The following is an 18,210-nucleotide window of genomic DNA, read 5'->3' as shown; positions in this document are numbered from 1 at the left end:
GGTACTCCGAAATGTGAAGTAAACAATAGTGAAGATTAGAACCTGAATATCCGCGTACACAAATCTTCGTTGTGACGATATTAAATTGAACTTTATAAGTTTGCAACGCAGTGAAGGATACCCAAACGACCCTATTAAAGTATATATATGCTGGATCAGCTGGCCGTCTGTATAGGTAGGAACGACCCTAGGAAAATAACGTGAAATATAAATTTTAATACTTTAAAATATCACAAACGGCATTTGAAATAAGTAAATTCAATCCATCGAATGTTATAAAAACGCGAAACACTCAAGAGTTGAAATGTTTTAATACATTTTTATTCGGTTTATCTTATTTTTTGTTATACAATACCTAAATGAATTCAGTATTATATTTTTTTTGACCGATAAAGTTTGTGAGACGACCAATTGCATCGCTGTGCACTTTAACATAAGTCTGTATCGGCTCGTAGATTTCCGTAACTGGTTGCTCTTCGCCTTCTTGGTCGTCGGTATCTAGAAGCATTTCCACATGCACCTTCTGAGGCCGTATTTCCATTAGGTTTATGCAGCCTAGATCCCCTAGAAGCTCCAAAAGGAACATAATATCCACGGGTACCATATGCGAGAATTTCAGAAACAAACTGTGAACGGTACATCCGACGTGTGAAATACATTCGCTGAGAACAGCGCCCAGCCACCGATCAAGCACGCGACGGTTAAGCGATGCGTTCACCCTGATCCATGGTTGCGGTCGCATCGCAATGGCGTCCCGTGAAGATCCCAAAGATGGATTAGTAACTTGTTCAGCGATTACGTCTGCCTTTCGAGAAGAGATCCTTGTGGATCGCTTGATCTTCGGTCCTTCTGCTTCATCATCGCTCTCGCTTCCTGTGCTGCTTATCTGCTCCACCAGCTTCATCTTCTTTTCAAGAGGCATTGTAGTGTCGTCCGTACCCAATGCGCCCAAGTTGCGTTTTTGACCAATGACGACTGGACTAGTACCCTGGCTCTGGATCCGCTCCCTCTGCAACCGCGTCAACTGGAACGTGTGCACCACCCAATTACGGATATGTTTTTTGTGCACATACATGTGACTGGACACGCCCACACGCTTCACCAGATCGTGATCAGCCAACAGATGCAGTGTCTCCAAGAGGAATTCACCAAGGGGAAAGATACTCCGCAACTGCAGGGCCTGCACACCGAGTTGATGCTGTTCAATGTAGTTGAGAATGTCCTCCATGTGGCGGATGGCTTGGGAGTCATAGTTCCGCTCGTGGAGAATCGGTTGAAGGGTATTGAATGTGTTCTCGGTGTACTTCCAGTAGGTGGCTCTATACAAATAAATTAAAAAAAAAAAACATGATTGTCAATAAATAATTTCTGATAATATTATGAAAAGAAGGGAAATTGCGATCGACTGTGGGATAACTTTTACCAAAAGTCTTTGTAAATGGTATAGTAATCCAATTTTGATCAGATTTTAACTTAATTTTAAAATAAATAACTATTTTTCAGTGTTTATGAGTATATACATATACAGGTATTCAAAAGTATTTACACAAATGAACAATTATTTGCACATTCCAACTTCTATCACTTGTTTTTCATGTTGTTGATGACCCAATTATCCTAAGTGGAATGCTAAAAGCAAATGAAAATATGATCCTTTATTATGGCCATAGCTTAATAAGCTGAATTCCAGCCAAAGGAAAGCCTTCGTCGATTCAGAAGCAACATTTCTTAATTATTTATAAATAAAATTACGAGATTTTTGCTTAAAACATAATTAAAATTGAACAGAATTAAATTTAGGATGAAAACAAAATATCTGTACGACACTACATTCACCTATTCTTTTGCTTTGACAATGTCCTGTTGTATCTTGAGTAAACCTTTAAAAACATACTCATTATTATTGCAGGGTATTATTATTTCAGGTCAGCCCCTATATAGTATATATATTCTGTATCTATCTAACTATTCTGAGCTATCTAACTTAAACGACTGACTATTCTTCGGAACAGACGGATCGACCGACTATATCGTATAGTTATAGCTTCGCTGTTTTTCAGTATATTTTTTTTTTACTTGTATTATTTCAAAATTTCGGGTATACAAACTTCGGCGTGCCGAAGTTAGCTTTCTTGTTTTTCCTTGAAACTAAAGACTTTTTTAAAAACTTTATCGTTAAAACACAAGCTTAAAGCTTAGTAAATTCAGATACATACATATGAAAAATTTCTTAGAAATTGCACTTACTTTTCTACTTTTTTTAACACCAAATTTCGCAAGGTGTCCGACTGCAAGTTAATCTGCTGTTGCAGTTCCCTATGCTCGACGAGCTCTATGCCAATGGTGGGCAGATGGACCACGAATACATCTTGAGCCCGGGCACGCTCTTCCTTGTTCAACGCTGGCTCATACTCCTGGGAGCGGTCCACCTCCCACGAATGCGGTTCATCGTCGTCTAGCAGCTCGGCACAAATGGACCGCCAGTCAGTAAGATTATTCATGGTTCGCTCGGCCAGGACCTTTCCGAGATCCTTTAGCTCTAGCGCCTGCTGCTGCCGCCGCCAGTGCGTCTCCAGCTGCTGGGCAAAGGGCAGGAGATTGGAGGTGGTCACTGTGAGGGCAGTGCCTGCCGGATGGGTTTCCAATTGAAAGTGCTGTGATGACGGCAGAGCATCGGCCACAAGCTGCCGTAGAATTGGTCGCTGCTCGTGAGCAATTCGGTCCACAGCGTTCAGATAGTTGCCGCTGCGCATGATGCAGTTGGCGAACGGACAGTCGCCCTGCTCCAGCCGGGTCGAGCTGATAGTGATAGCCTCGCCCAAGGCATCCAGGGCGCAGAAGAAGTGCATGGCGCGCATCGGGAGCTTGGACAACTGGTTGTATGCACTGGCAGGAAGGCGGTAGCTCATATTTGCCGGATGGAAGCGAACCCGCGAGACTTGTCGGCTGCTACTGCTGCACTCACCCTCCAGCCTCTTGGCGTACTCTGTCTGCGGGGCATTGTCAAATATGCAGCTGTAGTGATCCAAAATACGGTCTGACGGGCAGCCGCTCTGCTTGCCCATGGTGGAGATATCCACGGTTAGGATGTTGGCGGGCAGCTGCAGTGAAAGTCGCAGCCTCTCGCCCACCAGCCACTCGCCAATGAGGAGCAGTTGGGCAAAGTGCGGTGAAGCCAGTTGCTGCTGGTCTTGGTCAGTTCGCAGTTTCTGGGCCAAGGCAAAGAAGGCGTCGTACACAAAGTGTGTCAGCTTGGTGTAGATCAAGCGGTACTTGTATTTGGAGCTGAGCAGGTGGCCTGGCCTCGTGATTTGGCGACTGGACGCCGACTGTATGTTGCGTCGCTTAACAGCCACTAGCATTGAGTCTGATCGCGCCTTGTTGAAGGCAGCGTTCAGCACCTCTTCGGAGAAGTGTTTGTAGATCTCGAAGGTTTGCAAATTCAGCAGCGTTTTGTCCTTGACACAGCAGACAGTGCTATGCAGCACGGCGTGGGCGACGGCCACCTGGAGATCCGTCTCGCTGGCAGGGTCCTGGTGGATCAGTTGCTGGTCTTCGTGCGTGAAGTGCAGTTCGTTTAGTTGTTGACTGCTGAAGATGTCCAAAATGTCAGGCAATAGAAACTGTCTGCTAGGACAACCTTGCTAGAGGGGAAAGTACATGTGTCAAAGTCAAGTCATCTCATCTTCCTTTCTATCATCGTAAACTAAGAACCAATATTCCACTCACCGATTTTGCGGTCATCCGCTGAAGTTTTCCCATCAAAAGGGCAAAGTGAGTCATCAACGCCCCTTGGAACTCGCTCTTGTTCGGATACTCCCGCTTCAGTTGAGCCAGGAAGGTGTCGTTGTATACCGTGTGGACCTCCGGCTGTGTCTGCATTGCATGAATCATGCTGGGCACATCCGGGATATCGCGCTTCATCTTCACCATGAACTGGACTCTGCGCACGCAGGCCTGCGTCGTTTTGTTGCAAATGCCCAAGAAGCGACGGATCAAGTCGCGGCAGACGAGACCCAAGTCACACAAGGCCAAGGTCACCGTGGGTGCATCAATGAACATGTACACAGCACGACCCATCTTCAGCAGGCGATCCTCCTCGGGCGTCCACTTGACACGAAGCGTACGCATGTTTCGCAACGCATCCCGATCGATATCGTCGCGCGGCCCACTTGTTTTCTTCTTGGTCGAATTTTTCACGCTGCTCGGCAGTCCGCCTCCGTGCCTTCGGCTAGTCAACCGCGGACCGATCTTCAAGCGTGCGAAGGTGGTACGCTTTCGTCCCGGGACTGGCTTTCTTAACTTTTCCCGAAGAATTCGCCTCGACTTTCCGCCGCCTCCGTTTTGGTGCTGAACCCACGTCCAGTGGCGGAATTGGTGGGCGAACAACTGCGAGCCCAAGCCAGCAGCACCAAGATGGTCGCCGGGCACCGTTCCTTTGTCCATCTCCAAGGCCTGGTCAAAGTCCACGCTGGGCAAAAACGTCAGGGCCTTCAGTCGCAGGGCGCTCTTCCTATTCTGCGAAGTCAAGACCTTGCGGTAGCCCAGTTTGGTGTAAATGCAGATATGCTGCAGCTTGGCCCAGTAGTGGCCCACCTGCTCCGCGCTGGAGAACTCGAAGCTAAGCGGCGTGTACGAGCGATCGGTGCTGACCTGCATATAGTTCTGCTCGGTGCTGGACGTGGTATCCAGCAGGCAGGTGCGCTGATTTAGATACACCCAACGCTGCAGTACGTCGCGTCCCAGCTTGCCCTCGCTCACCTGGATGAGACCCATGTTATTAAGCAGCCGCAGAGTTCCTACGTAAAGCTGTTGCAGTTTCAATCGTGGCACTGCCGAATCCTGCTTGAGTTGAGAGAGCAAGTAGTGCTGACGCACGGGATGCTGCAGCTGCGGACGCAACTGATCGTTGGCATCGCGCTCGATGCGGCAAATGCGCTGGAAAAGCGACAGCGGCATCCTCTCCATGGCGTCGGTGAAGTAGATCCAGCCCTTGGGCTTATTCTCGTACGCCGGCAGTGGCGGAATAAAGGTCCGCCAGGTTATTTCCTCGGTGTAAGGCGGGATGTTTCCCTCCTCTTTGGCCTCGGCTTGCCACTCTTCCAGAAACTGGCGGGGCTGGAGCTCCGGCTCAGACTTCTGCCATTCTTGCGCTAGTTCGGCAGTCATGGCCAGTGGTTTTTGGTCCGGCGGAATCTCGTGCACCAGATAGTACAGGAACTCATGCAGCGTCCGGGCCAGCAGTAGCTTGGGTGCCTGGATCTTGCTTATGGCCGATAAGCCAGCAGGTCGCTCCGAGTCCAGTTTTCTCCGAGCGATCACCTCACTGCGCTCCTTTGGCTTGAGGTCGGAGAGCCGAGTCATGCGTTCCTCGGATATCAGATGCAAGTTGCTCTTGAGCTTAAGGATCTCGCGCTGCATGAGCGCATGATCCAATCCGATCTTTGGGTGTGTGGCCAAGCGAAAGACGCGGACACGCTCCTTGTACTGCATGGTGATCTCGAACACGTTCACCACATGGGCATCCACTAAGGGCCGCAAAAGACGCTGCAGCGATCGCCGGCACAGGTTGTCCGTGTAGCCGGCTGAGCGCTCCTCCTCTTGCAGACACTTCTGCAGCCGATGCAGGGGCACCACACAGTGCTTGTCGATCAGGCGAACAATAACCTTTCGGCGGTTTATGTGGCGCAGCGTCTGGTTTCGTGACTTGGTGCTTTTTACAGTGAACACCATCGGTCGCGAATGGGTAACTATATCCGGTATATCCTTCAGCGGAATCTCTGATTGCTTGGGGATGTTCTGAAAAGAAGATAGTGGAATATGTATATCAAGAGCACCCTAAGAAGCCCCTATGCTAATCGTAGTTCTGTTTTCTTACCGGCTCATCCGCGCACCTTATCGGTAGCTCTTTGTGCTTCATTGCGTCTTTAAGCTTGACATCCTCCTCAAACTGGCTTGTGGCCATAAAGCGAAAATGACGGCTCTTGCCCACCTGATCCGAGTACATTTTGATCTGTCCCGACTTCTTCAACTGCTTGACGAAGTGGCGCATTGTGAGGGCATTGATGCCCGTGTACTGGGACAGTTCGTGACTCGTCAGTCCACGTTTGCCAAATCGAGCCACGGCCCGGTACACCTCTTCCTCTGGTGGCATGTCCAGGTAACAATGGCGTAGGTCAAGGAACTCGTCTTGAGTCGCCTTTTCCTCAATTTCGTCGTTCTTATAGAAATCCCTCAGCTGCAGTTCGGGGTTGCGCAATTGTGCGACGGTTACCTTGCGCATTGTGGTCTTGGACGGCTTGCCCGCTTTGGTCATTACTGGCACAGGCATTTCCACCTGCTTGGTCTCAAAGAACTTTCGGAAGGTGTGTGTCACCAGCAATTTCTTCACTTTGAAATGGGTGGGGTTGCCCAGCAGTGCTGCGATTTGGGAAACGGGGACTTGGCGACTGCTCGTTTCCATAATCGCCAGGTACAGCTTCCCAAGACACTCCAGTGACTGGTTTTTGTAGATGCGGTAAAATCGCGGCAAGTGCAGCAGAGAGGACATGAGTGCGCGGCCATTGTTAATTTCGTGGTAGGCCTGGGAAGTGATTAGCTGTTGGCTCAGTAGCTTGTTTCTGGCAAGATTAAACATTAAGTAAACAAAATAAGCAATTATTAAAAGGTTAAGTGAAATACTGAAGCTTTATCTGGATTGCCTTCTAACGATTTTCTGAAGGTAATAAGCCTATGTATTATTTATTATCTAGAATTATAGAATTTTATCAATTCACTGTGATTCTATGTGTACAAAAATGCTCTATAAAATGTTACGTCTTTATTTTATAAAGATTTTAAGTTAATTTCAAATTTATCCAGTTATATTAATGACACCCCATAATAAGGTAATCAAACCCAAAACCGTACAGTAATAAGATGCATAACCTTGATACAGCCAACAAATTAATAGTTCTCTAATTTTTTTATACCCTTGCAGGGTATTATAATTTCAGTCAGAAGTTTGCAACGCTGTGAAGGAGACGTTTCCGACCCTATAAAGTATATATATTCTTGATCAGCATCAACAGCCGAGTCGATCTAGCCATGTCCGTCTGTCCGTCTGTCCATCTGTCCGTCTGTCCGTCTGTCTGTTTCTACGCAAACTAGTCCCTCAGTTTTAACGCTATCTGAATGAAGCTTTGCATATAGTCTTCTATATGCTCTCGTTGCTATATATGTCGGAACGGGCCGGATCGGACGACTATATCATATAGCTGCCATACAAATGTTCGATATATTTGTAGAAAAAAATTATAACTTTGCTGTTTTTCAACATTTTTGCACCATTTTTTAGATATGGCCATTTTTTATTATTTCAGAATTTTGGTAAAAATTTTATGAAAATCGGTCGACTATATGATATAGCTGCCATAGGAACGGTCGAGAAATAAATAGAAAAAAAATATAGTTTCGTTGTTTTTCAACGTATGTTTATCTACTCTGAGATATAAGCTTTTTTTTATTATTCTAGAATTATGGTATAAATTTTATAAAAATCGGACAACTATATCATATAGCTGCCATATAAACCGATCGGTAGATGTAGAGAAAATGTAAAACTGGGAATGTAAAACTGTAACTTTCAAACTGTAAACATAATAAGTATAGGTAAAATGTAATGAAACTCTGTTTTGTGAGTGTTTTCAGAATTTAAATCTATAATATAAACATCGAAACCAATCTGCAAGGGTATACAAACTTCGGCGTGCCGAAGTTAGCTTCCTTTCTTGTTCAGCTTTCGTTTTGTTTTTTTGGTCTTAATTTTATTTAAAATAAGAAAGGAAGCTAACTTCGGCACGCCTTGCATACTTGTATACCCTTGCAGATTGGTTTTCATATTTATATCATAAATTATAATGCTGAAAACGGACACTAAACAGAGTTTCATAACATTTTACCTATACTTATTATGTTTACAGTTTAACAGTTACAGTTATACATTCCCAGCTTTACATTTTCTCTACATCTGCGGATCGCTTCTATGGCAGCTACATATATGATATAGTTGTCCGATTTTCATAATATTGTTACCAAAATTCTGAAATAATACTAAAAGCTCATGTCTCAAAGTAGATGAAAATACGTTGGAAAACAACGTAGTTATAATTTTTATACCCTTGCAGGGTATTATAATTTCAGTCAGAAGTTTGCAACGCAGTGAAGGAGACCTTTCCGACCCTATAAATTATATATATTCTTGATCAGCATCAACAGCCGAGTCGATCTAGCCATGTCCGTCTGTCCGTCTGTCCGTTTCTACGCAAACTAGTCCCTCAGTTTTAAAACTATCTGAATGAAACTTTGCATATAGTCTTCTATATACTCTCACTGCTATATATGTCGGAACGGGCCGGATCGGACGACTATATCATATAGCTGCCATACAAATGTTCGATAAATTTTTAGAAAAAAAATTATAACTTGGCTGTTTTTCAACATTTTTGCACCATTTTTTAGATATGGCCATTGTGTATTATTTCAGAATTTCAATAAAAATTTCATGAAAATCGGACGACTATATCTTATAGCTGCCATAGGAACGATCGGGAAATTAATAGAAAAAACATTATAACTTCGTTGTTTTTCAACCTATTTTTATCTACTCTGAGTTATAAGCTTATTTTATTAGTTTAGAATTTTGGTATAAATTTCATGAAAATCGGACGACTATATCTTATAGCTGCCATAGGAACGATCGGGAAATTAATAGAAAAAACATTATACCTTCGTTGTTTTTCAACCTATTTTTATCTACTCTGAGTTATAAGCTTATTTTATTAGTTCAGAATTTTGGTATAAATTTTATGAAAATCGGACAACTATATGATATAGCTGCCATATAAACCGATCGGTAGATGTAGAGAAAATGTAAAACTGGGAATGTAAAACTGTAACTGTCAAACTGTAAACAATAAGTATAGGTAAAATTTAATGAAATAATATCTGCAAGGGTATACAAACTTCGGCGTGCCGAAGTTAGCTTCCTTTCTTGTTTTTTTTTTTTTCAACATAGTTACATTAGGAAATGTTGCCATTTATCAAATTTTAAAGAATTTGGCATATTGTAGAAAGGATTTCGTAATATTCAATTGCAAATTCGCGAAAAAGCTATATTTTATTATTTTGTTTTAAAAGAAGAAAGAAAGCTAACTTCGCCACGCCGAAGTTTGTATACCCTTGCAGTATTCAATGATCATAATTATATATTTACATTTTTATAGGTTTCAAATTTCAATTTTAGATTTACAGCTTCAAGTTTTTCTCTACATCTGCCGATGTATGCCAACTACATGATGCAGTCGTTCAATTTTAAAAAAATTGGTAAGGGTAATTCGGTGCAAAATGGGCGACTTTTCAAAAAAACATTGTGGCAAAACGGCTAAGTTAGCTTAATGAATTAAATACCGTATGTATTGCAAAATATTTAGAGGTAGAGAAGTCATAGGGAATCTATGACATTTCTTTTCGGGTTGCTTCTGCATAGATCAAGCCACGCAATGAAAATTATTTCAGGGAAATTTGTCAACAACAACAAGAATAACAACTAAAAGGATCTGCAACAATTGGTTTGTCGTGTAAATACTTTTGACTACCTCTGTATTTGAGAAGCTGATGTTTTGAGATTAACTACTACTTAATTATGGAATTATGAAAAAAAAATGATATAGACATGAAAAATAAATAGAAAAGACCTAATTATCCTCTTACTTGATGTAAAACACAATGCCAGGGTCTTTGGTGTAATTAATGAGAGACCAAGGACCCGTTGTGGTTTGTCCGCTGTGACGAGAACGGCCAATGGCCTCCAGGAAGACGTAGTATGCCAGGGGCATGTTATGAGGCATCATCATGTGCGCTGGTGTCAACGCCGCCTGGCGAAGCTCCTGCGAAGCGACAATAACGAGCTTGCCGCCCCAATGCTCGGTGGCCTGAGCCGCGGTCAGAGCTTTCAGATCACAAGACGGGATTGGTTTACGGGTTTTGAAGTCCGTACAATTGCCCATAACGCCGTCCTCCTGCACGAAAGCCGACGGATATAACATAAAGGGGCACTTGTCGGGTACCACAGGTATGCCCGACTCCGGGTCTATGTCGTTTTGGCGGTCATAATACGGCAGAAAAGGTTGCGGTTCAGGTAGCTCGAAGAACTCGACCTTTTGGGGCTGGGAGCGAAGCAGTAGTGCCCATGCCTGCTCGCGCACGCGGTCGGGCAGCGGCGAGGAGGGGCCGCACAGACGCCTCTCTAGCAGTTCCCACAGATCTTAAAAGCCAACGAGAAATGGATTAACAATTGCATTTATCGATGAAGGTCGGTGTAATCGTCATACAAGGCAATGTCACTCCCTGAAGGCCTTCAAGAGCCACCTCATCGAAGATAGCACAGATCCAGGAGCCTCCAGACGTAGCGCTCATTTTCAAATCGTTTTAAAGAATTTACTAAATGTATCAAAACAAACTTCTTATTCTTTTGCTGCGGCGTTCACAGAAATCGACTCAACCATACGCGTTTACCAACACTGTTACTGGCCAGAGATGGCATAATATATTTTTTTTTCCGCAAAAACCAACATGGATGGCTCGCCACTAATACTCGTTTTTCGTCGCAAACACATAAATTTGCCGAGATGTAGGCGAATAACTGTAAGCCTTTATAGTACTGGTCTTTGGAAATTTAAACCACTTTCGATTCATAAGAACTGCGCTTAATATAAGTTTTTTAGCGGCTATAAAATGGCTAATTTCCTGCCTGAAAAACGCTTAAGTGACAGCACTGTGGTATGTACCAGCAATTGTGCTACGGTCACACTTTTGCATTCTCCTACATCTGTAAACATTAATTTTGGTTAAACAAAATGTCTTCTGCCATATATTTAGAGAACTATTTGGACGGTAGGTCCACAATTGCTGCTCACCAGAGTCGCGCAGAATCTCCTACATGTACTCACAATATCATTCACCCCCAGGCTTGGAAAGTCTACCAACCGAGTTGGAGCGAAATTTTAAGCTTATGCGGAAATTGGACGATCGCGCTCAAACGGCTATGAAGAGCATAGATAGCCACGCCAAGGACTTTATGCGAAAGCTGGGTGAGAACGGGGCGCTGGGCGACGAGGATCGCAAGGAGCGACTGGAGGACATCAAGGCATTGTTCGGAAAAGCCAAGGAATACAGCGACGACAAGGTGCAGCTGGCCATTCAAACGTACGAGTTGGTCGACAAGCAGATCCGACGACTGGACAATGACCTGGCACGGTTTGAGGGCGAGATACAGGAGAAGGCCTCCTCTACGCGAGCCAAATCCGAGGAAGTGGTGGCCAAAAGTAAGTGCCAAGCTGCATTCTGTGTCACACCCACCTTAAACTTCGTATTTCTTGCAGAGGGTAGGAAAAAAACTAAGGACAGCAAGGCGACAACCGGTAAAAAGAAAAAGTCTGCCTCCTCGGACGAGGAAACGGCTCGTGGTGGTAGTAGTCAGACCAATGTAAATACAAGCCTTAATTCGACCACCAACGCCGGCCAAGGTACCAAAAAGAAAAAGTCCAAGGTAAATCAAGAAAAAGAAACTCGCAAGGGGGGCGCACAAAAGGTAAATCATCTTCATTCCTCATCTAAATGTAGCCTTGTTTTTATTGAGATCTTATTTCATTGCCCTACCTACATATGTTCTTTAGTTATCGTTGCTCCAGTTTGGTCTCAAACCCGGTAATCCGTTACTTTTCCGTAGATTTCCCCAGTTTCCTTTCTGCTATCATTTGTATGTCACAGCTGCTTAAACTCTATACTTACGCTCCCATCTATTCTCTTCGTTATCCTTATGCACAGAAGGCCGCAGAGGTGGATGATTCGGAGAAGGAGTCCAGCCATACGGCCGCAACACATCCAAGCGATGTAATGGACATGCCTGTGGATCCCAACGAGCCAACGTATTGCCTGTGCCACCAGGTGTCATATGGAGAGATGATTGGATGCGACAATCCCGACGTGAGTATCCATTTGTAATTGCCATTTCCGTTAAGACCTAATGACTGACTTTCACATTTGCCTAGTGCCCCATCGAGTGGTTCCACTTTGCTTGCGTCGGCCTAACTACAAAGCCCAAGGGAAAGTGGTTCTGTCCTAAGTGTACACAGGATCGTAAGAAGAAATAGTTTTAATGGTTGTTAGGGGAACATGTAATATAAGTAAGCTAAGTACTATAATTAAGTTTCGACACGTGTCGTTCTATATTTTTTATTAAACATCTCTAAAGTCCGTCATCATTCAGTTTTTAACCAAAGTCCTTATAATAACATTATAGCTAGCGACCATTCATTTTAATTTCTAGCCACTCTATTCTAGAGCTAGCACAAAAAAATGCAAGTTCAAAAAATTGTATGGCCGTTACTCACCTTGTTATAAAGTCTTTGCCCTCAATTAGCGAGCAGACCCGCTTGGACAAAAGTTAGTCACTGCTGTAATGCTGATGGGACCTCAACGTGCTCTAAATTTTGTTTCGTTTTAAGTTATCAACTGAACTTGTAAGAACTGTTAACTGTCATGCACCCTTCAATAAAACTCGGGACAATGCGATTACCGAATATGTTTCTGTATTTTGAAGCCTCGTCACCGCCACATTTCAATTTTTAAACAAAAAAATCAATCCTATGTCTAGTTAGCCATTTTACTTTAATTTATTAACTTTTTATGTGGACTTCGTTTTTGGTTTTTTTTTCACAATTTCAAAGCGACTAAGATTTCCAAGTAGATTACACACTTGTCTGTATATGCAGGTGTACGTGTTACCATATACACATACATGCGTCGGCATGTGTACATGAACATTTACATATGGATATATACTGGATATAGGCAACTGTCTAATCGAAGAAACCGAGAAGGAAACGAAGAACAAAATAAACTTCAGGCGAAGACGCGGCAATCGTGGGTAGACGTGGCTGGAAAGGAAAGCCTTGAGGTTGGATCGCCATACACATATGTATACTGGACTTGTCGTCGTCGTGGTCGTGGTCGTGGTGTGCGTTCAGATTTTGCTATGCAGTTTGGTCAGCTGCCAGCCTACTTCTTCGTCATGATCTTCAGATACTCGAGGGCGTTTTGAGCAGCATGCCGCTGGGCATCGGAGACCGACGGACCGGTGCCATGGCAGACGCCCACAGGCAGCGTGGACAGCTGCACCAGGCACTGGAACTGTCCAGTGTATGTCTTCTCCTCGATGTCCACGTAGGTAACTTCAAACTGGTTCTCAGTGGCGATCTCGCCCAGAAGCTTGATGTAGTCCATCTTGGCACTCTTCAGGCAGGTCTTCTGAAAGAAATCATGGAGAAACCTTGCGTTAAAAGCGGGTCAGATTGCCAGTGAACCTTGATTTACAGTACAGAAAATATGCATATGCACGTAAGGTACAATTGATATAACACAAACTGTTCTCGCCTTTAATGTTTTAGTTTTAACTAAATATTTTATTAACGGAATATTCTTCTTGGATGAGGTCACTCTATTTGATTTAAAACAAATAAAATTAGCTTTGGAAAGCTGAAGTTTGCACACCGACTTTTTTCTCAAAGACCTTAAATAACAAGATCGAGATACTCCGTAGAATTTTTGATCAATCGAGTTTTTGGAATGGCTTCAGAAAAGAAAGAACGCTCAAAAGGGTGCAGAAAATGCATGGGTGTTATGCATCTTGTTATTATGTGGTCTTTGTTAGGACTCCTTCAGTATAGAGAAAATGTACCGCTTCCGTGCAAACTGAATGACTGAATGCTTCCGTTTGAAAGTTCAAGTCGATAATAAATTTATTTGTTTTTATATAACTTATTGAAATTAAAGATAACTAAATGAAGATAGTTTTAACAACGCTCACTGAATTTTTTGTAGTGTACTGAAATAATAGTTTCAAATTAAAAGGACAAGAACCTCAAGTTCGTTAGAACCCTTTACAAAATGCGTATATTAAAAATAAAAAAATGTAAGCACTTCAAACATCTTACAAATGTCAAAATTATTGGCAAATGAACAAAATGCATCTGTGAAAATAGGGACAGTAACATTTACCTGTAACTTTAGTAGTTTTTTACCAGTCGCATTTTTCAAAGTCTTATGGAACTGGGACACTTTGTTACTGTGCTGCGTGGTCAGTGTCGGCACAGAGATATCTTTCAAATCACCATAATAATTATCGCTACTGCGGGGCTGTAAAATAAGAGCGCAATGTGTTTCGTGTTTTCTTATCCATTTCTTTATTTTTATATTGCATACACAATCGAAAACTCCCACGCTAAATGGTGAGTTGAAACATATCACTTTTACTTCGAATTTTAGTTTGTGCAATGAGGTACTTTGGAGGGCAGAGCTCTATTTGACCGCTAACGAATTGTTAAACATACCAAAAGCAAGAAATAGTTCTTAATTTGAATTGAAGAAATAATTGGCATGCCGTAATATGAATTATGTGTATTGATAAAATAAAGAAAGCCAAATTCGGGCACCCGAATTATTTATACCGTTGTGGTTTTTGATTTAATAAACGTGTGATAAATGATATATAGTATATATATATATATATATCAGGGATTATCAATCAATTTTCTTTAAACAAAAAAATTATCCACTTGGAAAAGCCACAAAAAAAATCGAATTATACCAATCGGCTACACTTTCAAGATAAGCTTAAATATGGAATTTTATATATAATATTAAACCAATTTAAATAATTAATTTTTTAGTTTTTTTTTTTTTTAATTGCTCAAAGAATACTTATTATTATTTTAAGCGAAAAAATATTGATAACAAATAATGATTATTTTTTGAGCGATATTTTTGCGCTTAGAATTTCGCTCAATGTGTTATAACTTCGTTCTAAGAGGTTTTATTAAGAGTTATTATTATTAAAAAATTTTTTTTTTTATTAAATTATCATATGAATTGCAAACAGACGAACCCAAAAGCACATTCGAAGCGAAAAAGGCAAATTATATTAAAACCAATAGATAATCATTAAACATTGATTTTTATTTTTTAACTTATTATTGATTACGTGCTTTGATAGAAATACATGTACATAAAATATTATATATTTTTTTAACAAATAAAAATATATAAAATGCTCTATTCAGATATATCGAAAACTATAGACTACGTTTACGTAAAGCGGACAGAGGAACATGGCTAGATTGACTTGGATGCTTTAGTTGATCAAGAACATATACATACAATTTAACCCTAAAATAATAAAAATCGAAACCCAGGAAGAACATGTAACCAAAAATGTAACCTTTGCCATAAAAAGTATTCAATGTGAGAGTTTGTTATTTATTTCTCTGCTCAATTGTTTTTTCTTATTAACAAAGATTTTAACAAGGCTTTGATTAGAGCCCCTGTACTTCAGAAATATTAGTAATCAGACCCAAGCTACGATAGAAGAATATATACAACAACGATTACAATCACAATTTGAGTAACAAGTTCAAAAACCACAAAACCCTTTGCTCTTTGGTAAAAAAAAGTAATTATTGTAAGTATAAACTTCACATAACGACATGCACGCAACAGCTAAAAGGATACAACAACTTTATACAGGTCTGAGTTATAGAGTGGGATTCAGTGGACTCTATCGGAGGAGACGCAACTAAAGCTCTAGCAACTCAAAATCTTTGGTAACGCGATCATAGCGATCGCTCATCGTGCTGCTATTTAGCGATGGTGTACTCACTTCGCCCTCCAACTCGCCGCATATGCTTTCGCTTATCTTGGCCGAATCGATGGGCGCCTCCTGCAGGCGCATCCACATCCGGTGCGCCGCTAGTCGCTTGGCTATCTTCTTGCTCTTGCCCTTGCCCATTTCGCGGTAGTTGAGGATCGAACAGGCGATCGTGAAGAGCCGCTCATGGGGAAGACCGACTTCCGTCTCCGTTTCGTACGACGGTGGTGGCCACCGACGTTGCATACACATCTCCTGTAGCCAGCCAATGGGATTGCCGACGATCTTGTCGCCGGCGCTGTGGGGTAAACAGATTAGGGATGCAGCAGGCCGAAATACACCTGCCTACTTACTCGCCCCCTCCAGCTGCATTTGCGTTGCCATCGCCGCTACCACATCCAGCCCCGAGGCCAGTAACTGACGCTGACGGGCCGGCAGAGCTGCTGGGCGATTCCGGCAGCTGCACGCCTATGAGCTTGTCGATGAGCGCACGGGCCGCCGCATGCTTGGCCTCCTTCTTTGAGCGTCCAGCTCCCATGGCCGTAAAGGGAGTGTCCTTGTCTTTGAAGGACACGCGAAATCGAAACGTCGGCTCGTGAATGGCGCCCTCGATCTGCACCAGCTCATAGCCAGGGGTGATGCCGCGCCGACTGAGCAGCTCCTGCAGAATGCTGACTGGAGTCTTCAGCGCCAGCCCGTTGGCGTCAGTCTCGCTAACAAACTTGAGGGCCTCATCGGCGGGCAGGAGACCAGCACCTCCGCCCGCTAAAGTTTCGGATATCTCCGTCAGCTGTAGCTGGCCCGGAAGTCCAACCTGTTGAGGAATCGGCCCCGTCGCCGTCTTCTCCTTCTTAGCCTTGAGGGGCCGCTGCATCATCGGTGGGCCCTTGATCGGGCTCCCGGCGGACGTGTTGCCATTACCCAGGCAAGCGGGGCCAGAGCCGGCCAAGTTATCGTACTGGCGCCGAGGAGCAAATCCAGTCTGAACGGGAATCGGCGGCTGGGGCTGCTGGTGATGCAGATGCTGTAGCTGCTGCGGCAACGGCATGTTGTGGGGAAGTGGAAAGTTTTCCTGCTGCTCCATAGCTGACGTGGTGGTTCCTGGTTACTGGCGGTCTTTGGAAACTCCTTGGTGTGTATCTGATTTGGGGAAAAATCAATAACACCGCCACTCTGCAGCTGAACGGGATGCGGGATGCGGGTTTCGCATTCCGCTTCCGTTCTCGGGAGGGAAACGGATATACTCACTGATGATTCGCGGTTTTTAACTGTTTTTTATTTAATAATAATTTATTAATGGTTAGTTAATAATTCATTCTTAAATAAAAAATACAGCAAAATCCAGACGCACACACGAATTATACAGATGTAAGTATGTATACGATTGACGTCGTTGCCAGACAGTTTACACTGGCCTACTACTTATCGATAAAACCAACGTTTCCAATTGGACTACCTGCTCGATTCCAACCCAATAAACTCGAACGTTGTTTCGAATTGGAACGCTTTTAGAATATAGAAAATATAGAATAGCCCGATCAAAGTACAAGGTTTAATAGATACATGTGTATATAAAAGAATTTTTTATCATTATCATCCAAAATAAAGTCTATAGGTTTAAATGATCGTTTTTAAAGATTTGTGTTAGTGAATATTTGTATTATTTTATTTACCCATACAGCCCAATACAGCTTACAAAAATCCGGTACGAGTATATATTATTTTAAAACAAGAAAAGAAGCTAACTTCGGCACGCCGAAGTTTGAATACCCTTGCAGATTGGTTTCGATGTTTATATTATAGATTTAAATGCTGAAAACAGTCACAAAACAGAGTTTCATTACATTTTATCTATACTTATTATGTTTACAGTTTGACAGTTACAGTTTTACATTTCCAGTTTTACATTTTCTCTACATCTACCGATCGGTTTATATGGCAGCTATATGATATAGTTGTCCGATTTTTATGAAATTTATACCATATTTCTAGAATAATAAAAAAAGCTTATATCTCAGAGTAAATAAACATACGTTGAAAAACAACGACTCTATAATTTTTTTTTCTATTTATTTCTTGACCGTTCCTATGGCAGCTATATCATATAGTCATCCGATTTTCATATAATTTTTACCAAAATTCTGAAATAATATAAAATGGCCATATCTAAAAAATGGTGCAAAAATGTTGAAAAACAGCCAAGTTATAATTTTTTTTCTACAAATATATCGAACATTTGTATGGCAGCTATATGATATAGTCGTCCGATCAAGCCCGTTCCGACATATATAGCAGTGAGAGCATATAGAAGACTATATGCAAAGTTTCATTCGGATAGCTTTAAAACTGAGGGACTAGTTTGCGTAGAAACAGACAGACAGACAGACAGAAAGACGGACAGACGGACAGACGGACATGGCTAGATCGACTCGGCTGTTGATGCTGATCAAGAATATATATACTTTATA

The 18,210-nt window shown here is 42.4% G+C and overlaps 3 protein-coding genes across 6 annotated transcripts; 1 reads left to right on the top strand and 2 right to left on the bottom strand.

Annotated features, from left to right (window-relative positions):
* Positions 1 to 299: 299 nt before the first annotated feature.
* On the bottom strand, positions 300 to 11,940 carry LOC108077332 (general transcription factor 3C polypeptide 1). Of its 2 annotated transcripts, XM_041777162.2 has the most exons (6): positions 10,371 to 10,549; positions 9,751 to 10,303; positions 5,879 to 6,620; positions 3,730 to 5,799; positions 2,248 to 3,644; positions 300 to 1,319 (listed from the first exon to the last, which is right to left on the bottom strand). In XM_041777162.2, the coding sequence occupies exons 1-6, from the start codon at positions 10,453 to 10,455 to the stop codon at positions 356 to 358; spliced, it is 5,811 nt and encodes a 1,936-aa protein (XP_041633096.1). In that variant the 5' UTR covers positions 10,456 to 10,549; the 3' UTR covers positions 300 to 355. The 2 variants fall into 2 exon arrangements, with proteins under 2 accessions (XP_041633096.1, XP_070140650.1); XM_070284549.1 differs by lacking the exons at positions 9,751 to 10,303; positions 10,371 to 10,549 and adding an exon at positions 11,830 to 11,940.
* Positions 10,776 to 12,620, top strand: Ing5 (inhibitor of growth protein 5). Of its 2 annotated transcripts, none has more exons than XM_041777164.2 (5): positions 10,776 to 10,932; positions 11,007 to 11,363; positions 11,421 to 11,587; positions 11,866 to 12,024; positions 12,090 to 12,620. In XM_041777164.2, exons 1-5 carry the CDS (start codon positions 10,896 to 10,898, stop codon positions 12,189 to 12,191), a joined length of 822 nt encoding a protein of 273 aa, XP_041633098.1. In that variant the 5' UTR covers positions 10,776 to 10,895; the 3' UTR covers positions 12,192 to 12,620. The 2 variants fall into 2 exon arrangements, with proteins under 2 accessions (XP_041633098.1, XP_041633097.1); XM_041777163.2 differs by having other exon boundaries at positions 11,421 to 11,629.
* Positions 12,621 to 12,689: 69 nt separating this feature from the next.
* On the bottom strand, positions 12,690 to 17,152 carry loqs (loquacious). 2 transcript variants are annotated; one of them, XM_017174534.2, is made up of 5 exons: positions 16,991 to 17,152; positions 16,096 to 16,882; positions 15,755 to 16,040; positions 14,098 to 14,235; positions 12,690 to 13,347 (listed from the first exon to the last, which is right to left on the bottom strand). In XM_017174534.2, exons 2-5 carry the CDS (start codon positions 16,824 to 16,826, stop codon positions 13,099 to 13,101), a joined length of 1,404 nt encoding a protein of 467 aa, XP_017030023.1. In that variant the 5' UTR covers positions 16,827 to 16,882; positions 16,991 to 17,152; the 3' UTR covers positions 12,690 to 13,098. The 2 variants fall into 2 exon arrangements, with proteins under 2 accessions (XP_017030023.1, XP_017030024.1); XM_017174535.3 differs by lacking the exon at positions 14,098 to 14,235 and having other exon boundaries at positions 16,991 to 17,151.
* Between the last annotated feature and the right edge of the window lie 1,058 nt (positions 17,153 to 18,210).

Source organism: Drosophila kikkawai, chromosome 2R, assembly GCF_030179895.1.
Source record: "Drosophila kikkawai strain 14028-0561.14 chromosome 2R, DkikHiC1v2, whole genome shotgun sequence".
Classification (NCBI taxonomy): Eukaryota; Metazoa; Arthropoda; class Insecta; order Diptera; family Drosophilidae; genus Drosophila; species Drosophila kikkawai.
Note: the sequence above shows the minus strand (reverse complement) of the source record. Positions and strands in the feature narration are given on the sequence as shown.

Bases quoted from the DNA above. Each gene is read 5' to 3' on its own strand.
- loqs (XM_017174534.2), bottom strand. From the start codon at position 16,826: ATGGAGCAGCAGGAAAACTTTCCACTTCCCCACAACATGCCGTTGCCG. The intron at 16,041-16,095 runs GTAAGTAGGCAG...TTTACCCCACAG, and splicing joins AATGCAGCTGGAGGGGGCGA to CGCCGGCGACAAGATCGTCG. The intron at 13,348-14,097 runs GTAAATGTTACT...GATTTCTTTCAG, and splicing joins AAAAACTACTAAAGTTACAG to AAGACCTGCCTGAAGAGTGC.
- LOC108077332 (XM_041777162.2), bottom strand. From the start codon at position 10,455: ATGAGCGCTACGTCTGGAGGCTCCTGGATCTGTGCTATCTTCGATGAG. The intron at 6,621-9,750 runs GTAAGAGGATAA...TAATCTTGCCAG, and splicing joins GGCATTGTGTTTTACATCAA to AAACAAGCTACTGAGCCAAC. The intron at 3,645-3,729 runs GTGAGTGGAATA...TTTCCCCTCTAG, and splicing joins AGCGGATGACCGCAAAATCG to CAAGGTTGTCCTAGCAGACA.
- Ing5 (XM_041777163.2), top strand. From the start codon at position 10,896: ATGTCTTCTGCCATATATTTAGAGAACTATTTGGACG. The intron at 11,630-11,865 runs GTAAATCATCTT...CCTTATGCACAG, and splicing joins GCAAGGGGGGCGCACAAAAG to AAGGCCGCAGAGGTGGATGA. The intron at 12,025-12,089 runs GTGAGTATCCAT...ACATTTGCCTAG, and splicing joins TTGGATGCGACAATCCCGAC to TGCCCCATCGAGTGGTTCCA.